Below are 12500 nucleotides of genomic sequence, written 5' to 3'. Positions count from 1 at the left end.
GTTACAAGTAGCACACCATGATGTGAACTCATTTTTAAACCAACCAACAGCTGACCCCCGCACCACCACCGCCCTTAAATATTTCCCTTTTCTGTATATGTGAAAAGTCTAAAAATGGCATAACTGCATAACCCTCCCCATTCTGGTAGCAATCTAAATTAGGACTAGTATTTTTTTTTTATTTTTTTTTTTAATTTTTTTTGAGAACTCGCACTAAATATGGAATAAAAATTTAACGTGGTACAAATGTGTTCATTTTAAATCCACTTGTTTCCAATTGTATGCTAGCACAAAAAATACCTCTGACTTTGGGAGGTATCACAGCTAAAATTGCAGATCACATCAATCCTCCAGTCATGAGGCCAAAGGAACTGCCTCTGAAATGTTGAGATGAAGTTATTAGGAGGAAAAAAGATGATGGAAAAAGGATATTAAAACATCAAAGCTTTGAATCTTCTTAGGAACACTGTGAAATCCATTATAACAAAGTGGCGGGAGGGGGGGGGGGACAGCCCAGACACTACCAAGATCAGGCCAAACTGAGTACATAAGCGAGAAGGGCAGTTGCCTGAGTAGTGTCCAAGTGTCCAAGAGTCCAGCTACAACACAGAAGGGGTTACAGAGCTCATTAGGTGAAATAGGAGAACCTATGCAGACCTCAATATCAACCCTTCACAGATATTGCCTCTATGGCAGAGTGGCCAAAAGGAATCTACTTCTGCGAAAAGCCATATTAGAAAATTTGAGAGCTGTTGGAAAAAGATTTTTTGTGGTATGAGACTAAAGTTTTCCTATTTGGTCTAAAGCTAAAGCGTAATGTTTGGCACAAACCAAATACAGCCCACCACATGGTTAAAACCATTCTACTGTCAAGAACGTTGGTGGTAGCATCATGCTATAGGGTTGCTTTTCAGCAAGAGGAACTGGAAACTTTGTTGCCATCACAGGCAAAATGGATAGAGCCAGATGTAAGAAAATTGTTAAGGAGAACCTGTTCCATTCAGGCTGACCTCTGCATTTAGGGCAAAAATGTACAAAGGAATGGACTGGACAGTAAAGAAGGTTTTTTGTTTGTTTGTTTGTTTGTTTTAAATGTTCAGAGTTAAAGCCCAGACTTAATGAAATTGAAAATCTGTTGCATGACCTGAAAATTACTGTCCATCAACATTCTCCATCTAATTTGACCGAGTTGGAGAAAAGTTGCATTGAGGTATGGAAGAAAATGTCAAATTCTTTCATTGCTGCAAAAGGACAGTTCACACTGAGGGGTGTATACTTTAATAAGTAATTTGTAGATTTTTACCTACCAACAGGAAAAAAATTTTTTCCTTTTGTGCATTTCGATCAGTACTAAACATTTAAATACTCCTCCTAGTTGATTCATCAGATAAAAACCAAATTTTTTCAACATGTCAAGATGCCCACAATGCTAAATTGCCTCACCATGGCAACAACATTAAAGATGTCAAAAATTCCGTCACAATCAATTAACATATTACACTGAAGTGTGGTGTAATTCCACTACACATCATGCAGTGTGGCCAAAAGTTCAGATTTATGTACAGTGATGGGGAATGGTCACGTACGTCAATAGTGAGGCCTCAATTATTGATGGCGACCGCTTTTAAAATTTTTCTTCACTAATGTGTACCACATTTCGTAGGCATATAGGCGGTCTTAAGATAAATAAATTTCAGTCACATCCATTAACTGTGGCCAACAAGAAGTTAAGTATTTTTGTTTTTGTACGTTTTGAAGGGTACTAAACTTTTAAATACTCCTTCTAGGCGATTCACTTGATTCAATCCAATTTTGGTCAACGTGATGTGAAGATGTCCTCAATGCTAAATTGTGAAGAAACTTTTGATCCCTTTTAACAGTATTGCCATGGTGAAGGGAATCAATTAACATATTACACCGCACAAAAAGGAAGTGTGGCATAATTCCACTCAACATCATGCAATATGGCCAAAATTTCACATACTAAATGTTGGTGTATAGTCACATACACATGCCAATAGTAATTCATTGGCATAGTGCCACCAACTGGCAACAGGAAGTTTGGCTTATAAACCAATCCTTTAAATACTCATTCCAGAGCAGGGCTGCTTATTATGTCAATCGGGGTCGACCAGTCAATTGTAAGACCGTCATTGGTCGGCCTTCCAGTCCCTTTGTGCTTTCAGTGAACCAGACAGAGAGGGGGACGTGCGCACACGCACACAAAAAAAAAAACAACTTGAACCTGGCAAAGCGGTAACTGTGAAATTGGGACAGACCCATTTCCTTTCATTGTGTTGGTTTTTCTGTTGAGTTTTGAAAGTATAAGTGCGCTGAAAAGAGCAGACTGAATAAACGCTGGAGCTCAGTTAAAATTGCACCTGACTCCCAGGTCTTCCTCCACACCCTCACACAATGGGGTTCTACACACAAATAAATGAAAAACATTACTTTATAACAAAACAATCTCCAAGATCTAATGATTTATAAAAGATTTTATAATGATTTATAAAATCTCCATTGCACTGCCATCATACGCTTGTGGTCATGTTTCTGAGGCTATATCGTTACAGTAACAACCAATAGCAAGAACAGCAGAAAGTAAAGCATAACACGGTTGCAAATTCAAAATGGCAGAAAATTCTACCTACCTATTACTACCTATTAAATAAACATATTTTCACTCAGAATAGGAGGAATATTTTTTTCTTTACAATGCCAAATTCAAAAAGTGTGTTTAATTTGTCAAAAACAAATATATAAACAAATCTCTCTAAATAATTTCACTTCCTGTTGCCAGTTGGTGCTATGCCAATAAATCACTATTGCTATGTGTATGAGACCAAAATTGATATGAACCAGATTAATCCTCTACAGTGAGCATTTAAAAATTGGTTTATAAGCTTCAATTCTTGTTGCCAGTTCATGATGTATAATAAACCAAATTTGGTCAGCATAATATATCCTTGATGATAAATTATGAAGGATATTATGACATCTCAAATGGTATTGCCATGGGGAGAGTATCAATCATCATGTCACATAGTGTAAACAGGAAGTGTGGCATAATTCCACTGTATATCATACAGTGTGGCTCAAACATCCACATGCTAATACTGGATACTGAAACAGACACTTCTGTGGTCTAGGTGTTTGGGCCCATTAATCGCTGCTTGCAGCAATATTTATTCTTATTTTTCTAAACCTTTTGGAATTTTTAAGGTCCTTGCCATGCTCAAAAACCCACAAGACTTGGTATATGCATCAGAAAAGCTATTCATCAGATATCTCAAAGTTTGGACCCAGACATTGTCCTTGGGTTCAATACATATTTGACATTTTTCTTCATACAATTTCACCTACATGCAACACATTTGCTAGACATGGGTCTTCTTAAGACAAATGAATTTCACACACACATCCATTAACTCCACCCAACAGGAAGTTGGCCAATTTAGATTTTATGCATTTTGACAGGTTCCACACTTAAATACTCCTCAGATTTGGTCAGCATGATGTCAAGATGTCCATGATGTTAAATTATGAAAGAATTTTTGATATCTTTAATGGTGTTGCCATGGTAAGGCAATGAATCAACACGTTATTCCAGACAACCAGGAAGTGTGTCAATTTCATACCAAATTTGGTCACTGTGATTAAAATATAAAAAAATTCCTTTGCAATTATGCATCATGGATCTCTTAATCAGTGTTGCCAGCAATAGATTGGCATAATTAAATTTATATATATATATATATATATATATATATATATATATATATATATATATATATTATATTATATTATAATATAATATAATATAATATAATATAATATAAATAAATAAATTTTAAAAATATGCGCGCACATGCAGTGTGGCCCACTCTTCCTCTGTACAGTGGAATTTGTTAGAGTTAAAGATGTATGTATAAATCTTGGCATAATCACATACATCTGGGCATAATCACATACAAATGGCAAAAGTGATTCATTGTCCTATCACCACCAACTGGCACCAGGAAGTGTGGCTTATATACCTGAATTTTAAAATGTGAATCTTTTAAACGCTGAAAAAACTAAATTGAATTTCAAGGTTAAAAGTAAATAAGTAAATACTACGGTGGCCGAGAAGTGCAAAACAAATCACAAATAGGAAAAAAGAAAACACAATGACAAGTCAGACAAAATGGAAACAGTAGGTATATTTTGCGAATGGATTACTTACTGCTGTTTGGATGACACATCTGTCAGTCAAGATCTACAGGAAGTACAGCAGGCTACGGTGCTGCACCAGTACTGGAAAGTCAATTTGTGTGTGCATGTGTTAATGTTTTGTCTGTACTGCAGATTTGTCGTTGTGTTTTCTGACTTGTTAATGTGTTTTTGGATTTGCCATTGTGTTTATGATTTGTTGTTTTGTTTTGGATTTATTTTGTTTTCAGATTTGTTATTTTGTATTCCTATTTGTGGTGATGTTTCAGCCACCGTAAAATTATTATTTCAATATTATGAATTCGTGTTCATTGGCATGAAGTGTCGAACAAAAATTCCAAACACATTCTACCTCAAGTGAAGTCCAGCGCCATCCAGAAATGGAGATGTCTTTATTTCTTTTGCAGATCAAGTTGCTTGGTTCACGTTGCACACAACTCATTCATTATTTCACTCTTATACAACATCTCCCATATGCTGGTACGGAATACAGTGCTTTATTTCTGCACTTTTTGACCATGAGTAAGTAAATCAACTCCTGGGGAAATTTCTGGACTTGTTTGTTTTGTCTGAGTGTTTTGAGCTGTGGGAATTACTCAAATACACATGTATTTACTGGCAAATAAATAACCTTTTTCTGTGTGTGACCTCCGTCATCAGTGATTACGTCAAGGAGTGCAACATCTGGTGATGCAGATAGTGTTCGAACACGGGCATGACAATGGGGAAAATAGGCCACTGGAACTGCTCTTTAAAGGAAATAAATTATAGAATGAATTAAACAAATGTTTTTTTTAAATAACATTTCAGTTTGTAGTTATTTTCAGTTGTCTTTTCTGGTTAGTTAGAGGGGGGAAACACCAACTGTAAACAGTAGTTTATTTAGTTCCTTTCATGCAAATTCTGAAAATGCTGAATAACTTTAGTCCCAAAAGTTCCAATTTCAGAATTTATTTTTAAATTGCAAAACATGTTCTACATATTTGAAATCGGTAACAACAGTTACAAATCCAAATACTATTTAATACTTACTGAATGTTGCAATTACAAAACATGCACTACATTTTCAATCTTACTAATAATGGCTTATTGGAGCCTACAGCTGAGATTTCTTTCCTCATTGTGTTCACAGGTTGGTGTTTATTTTTATGATAATGGGCATGGAGTGCTGGAAGACAATGATATCTACAACCACATGTATTCAGGAGTTCAGATAAGGTCAGTTCTCATGCACAGTGTAGAAATGATAAGAGCTACTATTATACAGAACTGTTCTGTTTGCAATTTTGGCACTGCCTTTAATACCATTTGATAGGCATTTAAATAATTGCCTGGCTTATTGTCTTATTTCACCATATAGGACTGGAAGCAACCCAAAAATAAGAAGAAACAAGATCTGGGGTGGACAAAATGGTGGCATCCTTGTTTACAACTCCGGTAAAATTTCTGCTCTCCTTTAGAATATTTGTAGTTTGTCAGGATGCTGAATAAAGGCATGTTTCTGCAGCAATTGGCAGATATCTCTTTGCTCGTCATTGCAGCTCTAGTCATTCTTGTGAGGTTGATGGAAATTAGTTTGAATATTATGATCAAAATGTACCAATAAGTAAATGTATGTATTTACAGGTTTGGGCTTAATAGAAGACAATGAGATCTTTGACAATGCCATGGCAGGGGTTTGGATCAAGACAGACAGCAACCCAACACTTCGTAGGAATAAGATCCATGATGGGAGAGATGGAGGAATTTGCATATTCAATGGAGGACGTGGTTAGTGCTCTAGAGTTAGCTTGAATTATATACTGGATTTTGCAAGTGTATAAAAGAAAAAAGTATTAATGAGTATTGTTGTTGTTGTTGTTGTTGTTGTTGTTGTTATTAAAATGACTTTCACTCCGAGGTAAGCTGGAATACCAGAACTAGCATTTACAGCATTTGTTTATAGATGAGCAATAATAATACTGCTAGTATTATGGAGATCATTCCTTAGCCATATAATTTGCATCTGAATTTTAGCAGTGCCGTGCAGGTCATTTTGATTTTTCAGCTAGGTATCCCTATACACCCAAACATGACTTTTTTTTTTAAAGTAGTTAACCCCTCTTGCATTTACAGCATTTAGCATACATCTTATCCATACTGACTTGCTGAAATTCTCTGCAGTCTCTCATCAAATTCATCCTCATACTAGTAAAATAGGTGTCTAAGAATGGCCTAAGAATACCATCAAGCTAAAACCTTGTTAAAGTACAGTTATAACAGCAACATGTTAATACTCCTCTTAAGTGGGTATTATGAAAAGCTGTTTTGGGGCAAATTTATTAAAAGAACATTTCATGCTTCCATTTAGAATTTTGTCAGCATTTTCATGCTTACTCAGAATTTTAGGGAGTATTTTATGTGACCTCAGCTGACAGTTATTACAGGATGGCAAGGTAGCTGTAAATTAAGCTTCCCAGCAGGATCACTGAGCTAATATTGGTGATGATCAAAGTGGTACTGATTTGTAATGTGGCAGATTTGTTAAATAAGTCACTGAGTTAGGACTCTGTGAAAATTGTGAATGTAAATACTGATAGTGAAATCATACTGGTATCTATCTGTAAAACACAAGCTAGTTTACCAGCAGCTAGTTGGCTAGTTATGGCAGGACATGGTATGTTTCTAATTGCATGTTCATATACTGTTCATGTATTGCTAAATATTGCCATTTTATTGAGGATAAAGGTGCAGAGATGGTCCTAGGGCAGGGGTTCCCAAACCAGGGGTCACAACCCAGTGTTTCCTATTGTATTTTGAACTTTAGAAACCTCTCATAAACCCACTGAAAGATCTGCTTTGCATACCAGTCTTCTGGATTTTCTAGATTAGTAAATGTTTTTTTTAATGTATGATCAGATTTTTTGATTTGAGACTCTGCTCATGACAGCAGTCACAACTATGACAAAATTTTAAGAGAGACCGAGCTGAGTCAGTCTGCTTAACATCACTGTACACTAATGTGCCATCTAGTGAATTTAATTATTAAATAGTACATACTAAATTCATATAACTTCTGTATTTATATTAGATATGCAGCAAGTGTGAACAATGCTACTTGCATGGCTGCTGTTTCTGCACAACCAAAGTAGAAACAACTCTTCCCATTAGACTGTTAAATCAATACAAGGAATATTCCTTTCACTTTAATCACTTGTTACAAATACGTGTTAACACACTGTCCTAGGGCGGTAACAGTTTCTATAACATTATACACAATTTATTATTCCAAATGGATTATTTTAATGGTTTAAAATTAAATGTTCAATGTTAAAGCTAGCAGTAGTAAGGAGTTTCACAATTAATTTTGATTGACTGTTACATTTCTACACTCAAGTAGAATTGCAGTCTGTTTAATTAAGTCTGGAGAAGTTCTTCATATGATTTGTGTTTATTTGTGGTCTCTTTCAGGGTTGTTGGAGGAGAATGACATCTTTAGGAATGCTCAGGCAGGGGTCCTCATCAGTACCAACAGTCACCCTGTACTGCGAAAAAACAGGATATTTGATGGCTTTGCCGCAGGTGTGTGGAGAAAATGTGCTTAGAATCCTTATAGAGTAACATTAAAAATGTGCCTTTTATCTAATCATTTGAATGTGTAAAACAGGTATTGAGATCACAAACCATGCAACTGCAACTTTAGAAGGAAATCAGATTTTTAACAACCGCTTTGGTGGGTTGTTTCTTGCATCCGGTGTCAACGTGACAATGAAAGGTGAGGAAATGTTGAGGATAGTCATGAATGGACCTTCCTGCTGATTATGTAAGCCTTTTAAAATGAACAATCATCCTTAAACACAGATAATAAGATAATGAACAATCAAGACGCCATCGAAAAAGCTGTGAGCCGAGGACAGTGCCTGTATAAGATTTCCAGTTACACCAGCTATCCAATGCATGATTTTTACAGGTAACACCGTTCCTCAGGCTCAGCTTCTAATGGAAAGCATTAGTAATACGATGTTTAGAATTTTTTTTACATGGTATAGAATTGACCAAACTAATTTAACTGCTTTTTCTCCATGCAGATGTCACACCTGTAACACAACAGACCGCAATGCAATTTGTGTGAATTGCATCAAAAAGTGTCATCAAGGACATGATGTAGAGTTTATAAGACACGATAGGTCAGTCCCATCTGTCATACATTGCAGCTTTGTGCAGTTTTATTAAGAGTATTCTCCTTCCTTCAGGATTTTAATTTTGTGACTTCTATTACTGAATAGTTTTGAAAGGGTGAGGCTGGTTCTCTTGTCTTTTGTGTAACCTGTGTAATATCTTTACTCCACAGATTTTTCTGTGACTGTGGTGCTGGGACATTGTCAAACTCGTGCACGTTAGCCGGAGAGCCAACACATGACACGGATACATTGTATGACTCTGCTCCTCCTATAGAGTCCAGCACACTGCAGCACAACTGAGTCTGTGATCTCAAGAGACTCCATACCATTCCTTAGGGATGTACTGCTGCCCCTTTTTCCATTTTCAATAGAATACCAACATCAGAGCTTTGAGGAGTGGCTGATGCTGCCAGAAATAATCACCTCTGCAAGCTACTGTTACCAAATTAGCAAACCATCATTTGAATACAATGGCACTAAGCTAATTCGTTTCGGATATTCACATGCAAGATTTATATTGATCTTGTTCAAGGCCTAAATTGTCAGTGAATCAGAAGTGTTAAATCTGATACAATATAAATACAAGAGATCAGATTAGTGGATTCCCTAGCACTCATCAATCCAGTTCTGAAATTATTTTTGAAATAATACAATTTCAGTAATAATAAAAAAAAAAAAATTCAAACACTTTCTTTTTAAAGCTTAAGACAGCTAGTAATGCAAGCCACAAAGAGACTATTATTTAAAAAAAAAAAAAAAAGAAAAAGTGGCTATTCTGCTGGGGATATAATAGTTCCCCTGCTTTGTTTTCAGAGAGGTGGATAGGAGATAACTGGAAATGTTAATTCCTGAGACCCTGACTGGTTTTGGGTAGTGCTAGAAAGAAATGTGGTAAAAGATTGCTGGTTCATATCTAGAAAGAGCAGTCTCTCCCCAGGTTCTTAGTGCCTGTCTCCATGAATTTATTGCCACACGCAATGTATGGTGTGTATGGTGATAAATATGACCAGCACTGCAGCATTTTTAAACAAAGTAACTGGTATTCAATTTTAATGCTCTCATAGTTTTGTATTATCAAGTGGAAATCTTAAGTGTAATGGAATTTTTTTTTATTAAATATTAATTTTGTGAGTTGTTATACCTTTTTGGATTTAACTGTAATTGTACTCATGGTGCAGGATGTATTCTTTCTGTGAAAGATTTATCAGAAAAAGTGAAAATGAAAAACACTACCTATTCTCCAGCATTGCTGTTTTGGGGTTGTTTTGTTTTTTAAATTAAAGGGAAAGTGTGTTTTAATGGCAGAATGAGTGTTTTCACAACCCTAATGAAGTAAAGGTTGTGGTATTTGTATGTTCATCCTGAAAATACCTCTGATTAACCCCCTTTTTAATGACCACATGATGCATATATGACTTGTCCTCTTTGAGATTACCCTTCCTCAGTGAAAAGCAATGAGTTTTTTTCACCCAATAATGTCTGGTGAAATATCTCTAGTAGCCTTCTTATAACATCACTAATCATTGCCTTTTCCTCAAAATATCCTGGGTGAAAGGGTTCAACCAAATAATGAGCTACTCTGCTGCAGAAATTGTAAAGCAGTTTCTTGCTTTATTAAAGCTCAGATTAATATGGACACTGTGTTTTTGCTTTGGCCTTTCCCTACAACTGCATATGGTGACTGGGTTCTTGTACAGACTGAATAGAATGCATGTTCCAGGACAGCTAGACTTAATATACTGTGAAGTACTTAATTATGCAGATGTTGGTAATAATCAAAAGAAATAATTTCCTAGTGAAAGGGAGAAAGTATGCATTTTTAAGAATAAACTTTATTAGATCATGTCAGTAGTAGTGAAAATACTTTCCAGTTGAACAATAGCCGTCTTCTACAGAGTACAACTCTTTTCTCCATTACAGGTTAACAATCATCTGAACAAGTCTGGCAAACTGTTCACGATTAGCTGTGGGGTCTTCAGCAAATGAACACACTTTCCTAAAGAGAGGATATAAAACACAATATAAGAATTCACGCTGCATAGTGGAGAATGTGTTTTGAATATTAATTACTCAATTTATTTTTATAGAGTTTAATGTTTCTCACTTGAAGATCCTCAGAGCCATGATGCTCTTCTCAAACTCACGGGCTTTACAATTTCCTGACCGAATCACCGCTTCAGGGATAGCGGCAAGGCGTGCAGCATTAAATCCATAGCTCTTGGGACAAGCACCACTGATGAACTTGTACAGGAAAGTGATGGTCTCCTGACTAGGATCCTCATCACACTCATTTTCCACCATGCAGGCCTGAGTGCAAATGTAGTAGAAAGATCACAAGTCTTAAAACAACACGAGTTAAAGTTTGTCATGACCATCTAAGATGTATTAGACAGGTAGCTTTACATTTCCCTTTCTTGATAAATGTGCCTGCTGCAAGTCTTTTTTCTCTTAACAAGACAATGGATTATGAAAGCTGAAAAAAAAAAAAAAAGAATTAACTACCATGATGTTGCATGGCTTACCCGTAAGTTTAAAAAGTGAAAATTCTAAAAGATAAGACTAGGTTTAAGCAGTTGTTTTTAATCCACATATTGCATTTTAGCAACATGCTTAGCGAAATTTAGCTTTCATTATGAAATGAAAGTGTACAAAATACTGTCTGAAGAAAAGGATTTCTGAGCTTTTGACTAATAGTTATACATAAAACTCAACATTTTCACATTGTTAAAGTATGAACAGTATCTGTGCCAAAGACAGATCTGTCACAAGCTGTTATTGTTGTACGAGTAGTTAAATTATTAGGACTGTGGTGTTCCTTTCAGGAAAGAGCCATGTGTTCCACTAATTAGATTAATAATTATCATGTGATCCATCTCAGTCTGAGCTAAAAAAAATTAATAAGACTCACCATATGGCCAAGCTTAACAGCACAGTCTTGAGCGTAGTCTTCTACCAGTGAGTGGTAATGGGTGGAAAACAGAGTCCGGCAGCAGATCCTCTTCGACAGTTCCTTCACCACTGCACTTGCTATGGCTGTGCCATCATAGGTGGCCGTACCCCTACCTGTAACCAATCATAATAAATGTTGCACATAAGGTGTGCTAGGTGCATTTTAGTATTTATAGGGGGGGGGGAAACAGTATAAGCCTATATTTAAAACAACCTAAAAGAAGTAAGTGTGTTACCCAGTTCATCCAGAAGAACAAGTGAATGAGTGGTCCCATGCAAAAGGATACTGGCTGTTTCACTAAGCTCCACGAAGAAAGTACTCTCTCCTAATGGTACAGAGCAGGTAAACATGAATATCCAGACTAGGTCAGGTCATCTCTTCTCAATAAAAGTAGTAATTTCTTGCACTATAAAACTTCTTTTTTTTAACCCTTAACAGGCACCTACTTAGCACAGCATACAAAAGCAACTCACCAGACATGATACGATCTGAGGCACCAAGGCGAGTGAATACTCGGTCCACGGGGGTTAGGCGCAGGCTTTCAGCAGGCACATAGCAACCCAACTGTGCCAAGATCACAACCAGGCCACACTACAGCAAAAAATTCATAGGGCTACATTTCCTCTTGTCAAAAAGACAGACGACTAACAATATGGAGCTATACAGCTAGTGTTTCCCCAGACTGGACAGGTAAAAACCCTGTCCACTTTAAAAGATAACAACTGCCTGGGGAAATTTATTTTTTATTTATTTTTTAAATCTTGGACAAACAATGAATACAGCACAAATCCTGCTTATCCTATACCTTTAGGCATTTCCTTTTGTCCCCCCCCCAATGTGAACGGCAACTAGCCTGAATTAAAAGAAGCTTAAAAAGTTGTATGTACATAAACCAATATCCTTCTCAGAGCCCCAAAATAAATACACTGCAAGAAAAATCAATCTTGGCAAACTTGACATTAGAAGTATTTACCAATTAGAATTGTGCCCCAAACAATCCACAAGAATTAACTCACCTGCCTCATTAGGGTGGACTTGCCTCCCATGTTAGGCCCTGTGACAAGTACACATGGGGCTAGTGCCTTCTTATTGTCTGCGCTCTCCTCTTCCTCATTGCCAGTACAACCAATAAAGATGTCATTGGGGATGAAGTCATCACCAAAATAGGTTTTGGTGAC

At 36.4% G+C, this 12500-nt stretch overlaps 2 protein-coding genes across 4 annotated transcripts in view; one reads left to right on the top strand and one right to left on the bottom strand.

Moving 5' to 3' along the window:
* The window catches only part of fbxo11a (F-box protein 11a), a 39485-nt gene extending 29477 nt beyond the window's left edge, over positions 1-10008 (top strand). For all 3 annotated transcript variants that reach the window (XM_017464255.3, XM_017464254.3, XM_017464256.3), the window contains 8 exons: positions 5345-5430; positions 5573-5649; positions 5839-5982; positions 7663-7773; positions 7859-7966; positions 8053-8161; positions 8280-8378; positions 8543-10008. In XM_017464255.3, coding sequence (XP_017319744.1) covers positions 5345-5430; positions 5573-5649; positions 5839-5982; positions 7663-7773; positions 7859-7966; positions 8053-8161; positions 8280-8378; positions 8543-8672 — 864 coding nt within the window. In that variant the 3' untranslated portion in view covers positions 8673-10008. The remainder of the gene's footprint in view (positions 1-5344; positions 5431-5572; positions 5650-5838; positions 5983-7662; positions 7774-7858; positions 7967-8052; positions 8162-8279; positions 8379-8542) is intronic.
* A 176-nt stretch (positions 10009-10184) lies between these two features.
* The window catches only part of msh6 (mutS homolog 6 (E. coli)), a 12966-nt gene continuing 10650 nt past the window's right edge, over positions 10185-12500 (bottom strand). The window contains exons 5-10 of the mRNA XM_017464253.3: positions 12339-12500; positions 11796-11913; positions 11558-11647; positions 11281-11435; positions 10477-10679; positions 10185-10368 (exon numbers count right to left, since the gene is read on the bottom strand). The exon at positions 12339-12500 is cut by the window's right edge and continues 131 nt beyond it. Coding sequence (XP_017319742.2) covers positions 10287-10368; positions 10477-10679; positions 11281-11435; positions 11558-11647; positions 11796-11913; positions 12339-12500 — 810 coding nt within the window. The 3' untranslated portion in view covers positions 10185-10286. The remainder of the gene's footprint in view (positions 10369-10476; positions 10680-11280; positions 11436-11557; positions 11648-11795; positions 11914-12338) is intronic.

This window comes from Ictalurus punctatus, chromosome 3, assembly GCF_001660625.3.
Source record: "Ictalurus punctatus breed USDA103 chromosome 3, Coco_2.0, whole genome shotgun sequence".
NCBI lineage: Eukaryota > Metazoa > Chordata > Actinopteri > Siluriformes > Ictaluridae > Ictalurus > Ictalurus punctatus.
Note: the sequence above shows the minus strand (reverse complement) of the source record. Positions and strands in the feature narration are given on the sequence as shown.